The 5,422-nt window shown below is 40.0% G+C and overlaps 1 protein-coding gene across 1 annotated transcript; it reads right to left on the reverse strand.

Moving 5' to 3' along the window:
- Positions 1–1,267, reverse strand: LOC140943141 (histamine N-methyltransferase-like). The gene has a single exon (XM_073392197.1). It carries the CDS (start codon positions 1,190–1,192, stop codon positions 275–277), a length of 918 nt encoding a protein of 305 aa, XP_073248298.1. The 5' UTR covers positions 1,193–1,267; the 3' UTR covers positions 1–274.
- Positions 1,268–5,422: the final 4,155 nt, after the last annotated feature.

A 5,422-nucleotide genomic window follows, 5' to 3' on the forward strand; every position in this document is an offset into this window, starting at 1 on the left:
TCGTGGATTTTTGTTGCTAACACGGGTTGGTTAATTATTCCAAACAGTAAGACTATCAATATAAATGTAAGCTAGAAATTATAAAGATTATAGAAATAAAGTCTCAAAGATCTTTTGGACCTACTCACTAAACTCTGGGTGAAAAAATCGCCTGTAGTGTAGGTCGTGATCGTGGTAAAAGTATCGATGTTATCGAGTATTTTTTATCAGTATCAACCCCTGCTACTTTTCTGTCTAGTTATATTTGTCTTGAAATATGTTTCCGTTTAAAGCATCATTTGTAAATTACAACAGCTGCCATTTCAGGTCCTTTGATGAGTTTATTTCCATTTTTATCCACAACTATAAACTCTCCGAAAAAATCCAAAACGTCACGCATCAATTCCTGATCGGCGGTAGACCGGAAGTCTTTCTGATGCGTCAGGAAATCGAACAATCGGTCGCCTTGTTCCGAAGGCTCACCGAAGCACAAGCTCACATCCACGGAGAACTCCTGCCTGATGACCTCATACTTCCAGCCGTTCTCTTCAGCTATTTTCGAGAGATCCTTATCGGTGTAGACAACCATATCTGAGCCAAACGTTAATCTTCCTCTAAATCTCCTCTGTATCTTCGCAAAGAATGATCTCTCGGTTTGCACAAGACATAAAATGGCTCCCTCTGCTCCCAGTTGTTGTTCAAAGCACGTGCGTAGGGTATCAGCCGCATCCATGTAATAAATACTATGGATAAAATGGATTAAATCAAAGCTGGGTGGTTTTTTGTCTTGAACAGCGCACTTTTGCTTGTACTCTTGAAAGGTGAGTTGTTGCCATTCAAACGATACATGAGCTAAATCTGTGAGCGTGTCTGGTAGGGATGCAGCGGATGTTTTAAATTTCTCCAGCAGAAAGGAGCTCGGCTCAACCACCCAGCTGTGGATAGCAGGCTTTGTACCACAGCCACTTGCCTTTAACTGACTGGCGATGAACTGGATAATGAATAGGTCCATTTCACCTTTTCCACTTCCAACCCCCAGAATGTTGAAAGGTTCGTTTTTATCCAGCGGACTGATTTTCTCCAGTGCCAGCTTTATCCCGCCTTGCACGCACTTCACTATTGCTTGTCTGGCTGTAGAGTGATCTAGAAAGGTCTTGAAAGATTTTTCATAAGCTTCGTATAACTGAGAAAGAGATATCTTTCGCACAGACATCTTGAAAGTTGAAAAATTGCAAGGACAAACACTAAGAGTGCACAGGTCACTGGCCGCGCACACAAATTTTTAATGTCATACTGATTAAAGGCTATAAATGGCATTCGTGTAATGCGCGCACGCTTTTGTGGAATGTACCGCTCATTGTACCAAGAGCCCCTTCACTTCTTCATCTAGTCGGGACCAGACTAAGTAATCCAATTATTCTGTGGTCTCTGCTGTAGTATTTTAAATACTTTTTAGTCTGGTTTAATTGGTTTATAGTGTTTACACGGCTTAAACTTACCGAGAGCATAGCATGAAAGAGTGCTTTTTTATGCAAGGCGACTGCGAGGAATGTTGCCAAGTCACGATGTCAAGCGTTTAGTTGACAAGTTTAAATGAATTTGCAAATTCCGATGGCTTGTGTGGTAGGCCTTTGTACATTATGCTTTTGTTTCCCCACTAAAATGCTCCATCTTAATGCTCCAATTTCCCACTAAAATGCTCGGTAGTCCCTAAAAAAGTCACTAAAATACTCAATAATGCTCATCATAGAGAGGCGTTCTTTATTAATTCTGAACACTTTAAGGGGGTTTAAGGCTAACAAAAATGTTTGGAGGGTATGACAACAATGTAGACAAATAAATAGTTTCAATACAGCAAGAAAGATCATCATCATGGCTGTATTAAGGTGAAATTTGAATATAGTTTTTTGAATTATTTTTAAAGTCGTCATGTCTCTTCAAAAATGTTTAAATTTTTATTTTCTGTCAGAAAAGAACCTAATTTTCCGGAAAAATGCCACTAAAATGCTCGAATAATGCTCAATGCCTTTGCCTCACTAAAATGCTCAAAAAGCATAATATACAAAGGCCAATTGTGTGGCTTAACACTGATGACGTTGAGAGGCTGATTAAAATAAAAGACTCCCGGTGATGACATGAAAAAAGATCACCGGAAGTCTTTTCGCTTCTCACAAGCATGACACGCTCATCGCCTCAGAAATCGCTTCAATTAGATCATCTAATAAAAATTTAATTTTCAAGCTTGAAATTTTTCAAGTTCAGGGCATTCTTGTCGCATACTTTATCCTTCTATGTCCCATTTTTTTGCTGTACATCCTTCTTTAATAGAAAATAAATATTGATTAAAGCAAACTTCATTTTTCCCCAAGAAATGTTAGTATTTTGAGGGAAGGGGAAAACCTTAGTACGAGGACAGAAAAGCCTCTCGCAGCAAGGAAGAGAACAACAACCACGACAAACTCAACTCCCCCTGCTAAATTCACATTTGTATGGTTCCCTCTTTGGGATTGGAACCCGGGCCACATTGGTGGTAGGCGAGTCCGGGGGGGACTCTCCTATATGGGCTAGGCTGGGCAAGGGTATGGATTTTGAGGCGTTTTGGTAGTTAAAAAGGATATAGATTTTGCCCATTATTTATGGTCTGACATCGTGCATGTTTTCTAAGGGTATAACCTTTATTTGAAGAGGGCGACACCTATTACTATGAAAGCCGGTATTCTCCCTAGTGGCCCTCTAAAAACAAAAATGTTGATAAAAAGTCGATGTACAAACAGTGATTACAATAAAAGATCTTAACAATTCTTAAAAATTTTACAATTGAAAAATTTAGAAATGTTTCAATCAAATGTGACTAAATTAGTAAAAAAGAGAATCTATTTACAATGATATTAAAAAACTAAAATTCAACCTCGTCCCCAGGGCTTTTCCCAGTGAGGAAAAAGCCCTGGGGACGATCGAGGTTGACTAAAATTTACCGTAACCGACTGGGGAGGAACTGACATCCATAGCATCGTCCCTAACAGAGAAGTGAAAAGAAGTTCAAGAACTTTCTTTCAGGGTCTAAAGATGAAATCTTGTGGTACTTCTGAGTAGTACTCTCCTGTGGTACTGTTATTGTTTGTAAGGTGGTGCTTGTAAGGTGTTGCTTACTGTTGAGTCTTGGGTTTAATTATGCTTCTAATTCAAATGAACCTTTCATGTGTTCATGTGTTGTTTATTTTGCTGTACAAGGTGATTCCAACTTTTGAGTCTGGATGAAATCCTGCGATGTAACCATTCAGATGAATCCTCTTCAGCAATACTGGCTCATAACAAACAAAATCAACGACATTCCCTATGTTAGTAAAATGATGCCCAAGTGTTCATGGCCATCAAAGTATTAAGTGCAACGTGTTGTGTGAATTACAATCTTCCTTACCTTTCCCCAGCGGGTAGCCACAGTCTCTTTTTGCTTGTGTACAGCCACCCCTCCCATATTGCTTTGTTAGCCTGAGGACACACATCCCCTCCCCAGACTACCGCTCAGCTAGCGTCGCACGCCGATTTTTTTTCGCCTTTTTCATTGCTGCGGTGCCTAGTTCCAGGCTTCTGTGCCGTATACGTTATGTTGTGTTCAGAATAACGATATATTTGGATTTCTCGTCGCTTCGAAAATAAAAACGACATTCACCTATATACATGTATTGGTCAAGAACTCTGCAAATAACTTGCTTTTGTTGGCGTTAATAAATAAATTATGCGTGACTGTCTCATTGCAGCTGTGTTTACTTTTCCAAGCTGCCCGCACAAATGCTTTTTCCATCTCAATCGTTCCGAGATCATTCTAGAGCCCTGGGAGAACTTTTGAAGGACAGGGTAGAACAAAGCTGATGAAAAGAATACCCAAATGTCATTGCCATTAAATAGAAATCTGCATAACCTTGATGATGTTTGAATGAAAATCCTTCTTAGCGGGCTCTGTGGGTAGCCATCAGTTCTTCTTCCTTGTGTACGGCCACCACTCCCCTCATTATTTTGCTACGCATGGTGGTTGCTGAACACTTTATGGTATGCTTAACTTGCAAAAAGGGTTTATTTTAGTTTTCTAGTCGTTTCGAGAATTGAAACTACAACCGCCTACATTTGGCATTAAATAGGACTGTAAATAACTTGTTCGTTTTTCTGAGGGGAGGAGGCGGCTGTACACAAGCTAATTAATAGCCTAAACGCTTAAAAATTATGCGTGACTGTCTGATTGCAGCTGTGTTTGCTTCTCCAAACTGTTCGCACGACTGCGTTTTATATCTCGTGCAGTCCGCCATATGAAACTCTAGACTTCCTACTATGTTCGGGAGGGGGGGGGGGGGGGGGGTGGGGTGGGTTCGTGGGATTTGAGGGGGGCCATGAACAAAAATATGGCTTTAACGTAACTACTTTTGTTCTTGGACCACCGTTGCTTGATAAGAAATAGAACACAAGGAGCTGTGATAAACATATTCAACTTACTCTTTTTTGTAAACTTTAAAAGTAGCGTTACAATTTTGAAAACTATACTTATAGACTTACATGGTTTTAAAGGGGTTGGGAGAAAAATATTGAGTGTAAAGGGGAGGTAACCAGAACATTTCGTTAAGTTTTGCAGTGTAATAGCGCAAACATCACAGCCTACCAGAATTCCAAAAACCAGTGTTTCTGACGTTCAGAAAATGGTAAAAAAAAGTGTTGAGACTGAATTACACACTTTGCATCGGCACAGATTTCACCTGTTAGATTTTTGACCAATCTGCAATGCTTCCTGGCTACTTCAGATCAGGAGTTATTGGGAGATTATGTATTCAGTTATATATTTATAGGAGATTAAGTTATAACGAAACCGAAGCAGTTATTTAACGGAAAGTAATCAATTGCCCCTGTGTTTTTATTCATAGTCGGTACCTGCACACTTTTTTCACGTCAACGGAAGCAAAAAAAGACTTTTGATCTTATGCAGCAACACGTCGATGAGAAAAAGAAGATGAAATCGGAAGTAACTTCTGCGCATGCCCGTCCAAACTACAGTGGAACCTCTCTTTTGGAACACCTCTATTCAAGGGACACCTCCGTTCAGGGGACACAAAATTTGGCCCCGGAAAAATGTTCAACAACAACAGTTTATTCAATTATCAAATAATTTAAGACTATGTTACCCACGGTTAGCGGAGCTATTCTACGTGGGCAACAATACAATAATTGTCTCCTGTACTAAAGCGAGCGAAGATTAAAAAGAAACGTCCACGTTAGTCAACTCACCGCTGTTTACATAATCTTTGTATTTTTACCCCATTGAAAGGACGCCTCTATTCAGGGGAAAGGGACGCTTTTTCTGGGTCCTGAAACTCGGGTTTAACCTCAATTCAGGGGACACCTTAGCACTCAGAAGGTGACTGACCACAAAAAGCGTTGATAGGGTTGAGCGTTCGGCGGT

The sequence above is a fragment of the Porites lutea genome, chromosome 7 (genome assembly GCF_958299795.1).
Source record: "Porites lutea chromosome 7, jaPorLute2.1, whole genome shotgun sequence".
NCBI lineage: Eukaryota > Metazoa > Cnidaria > Anthozoa > Scleractinia > Poritidae > Porites > Porites lutea.

Coding starts and splice junctions, on each gene's coding strand:
- LOC140943141 (XM_073392197.1), bottom strand. CDS start 1,192: ATGTCTGTGCGAAAGATATCTCTTTCTCAGTTATACGAAGCTTATGAA.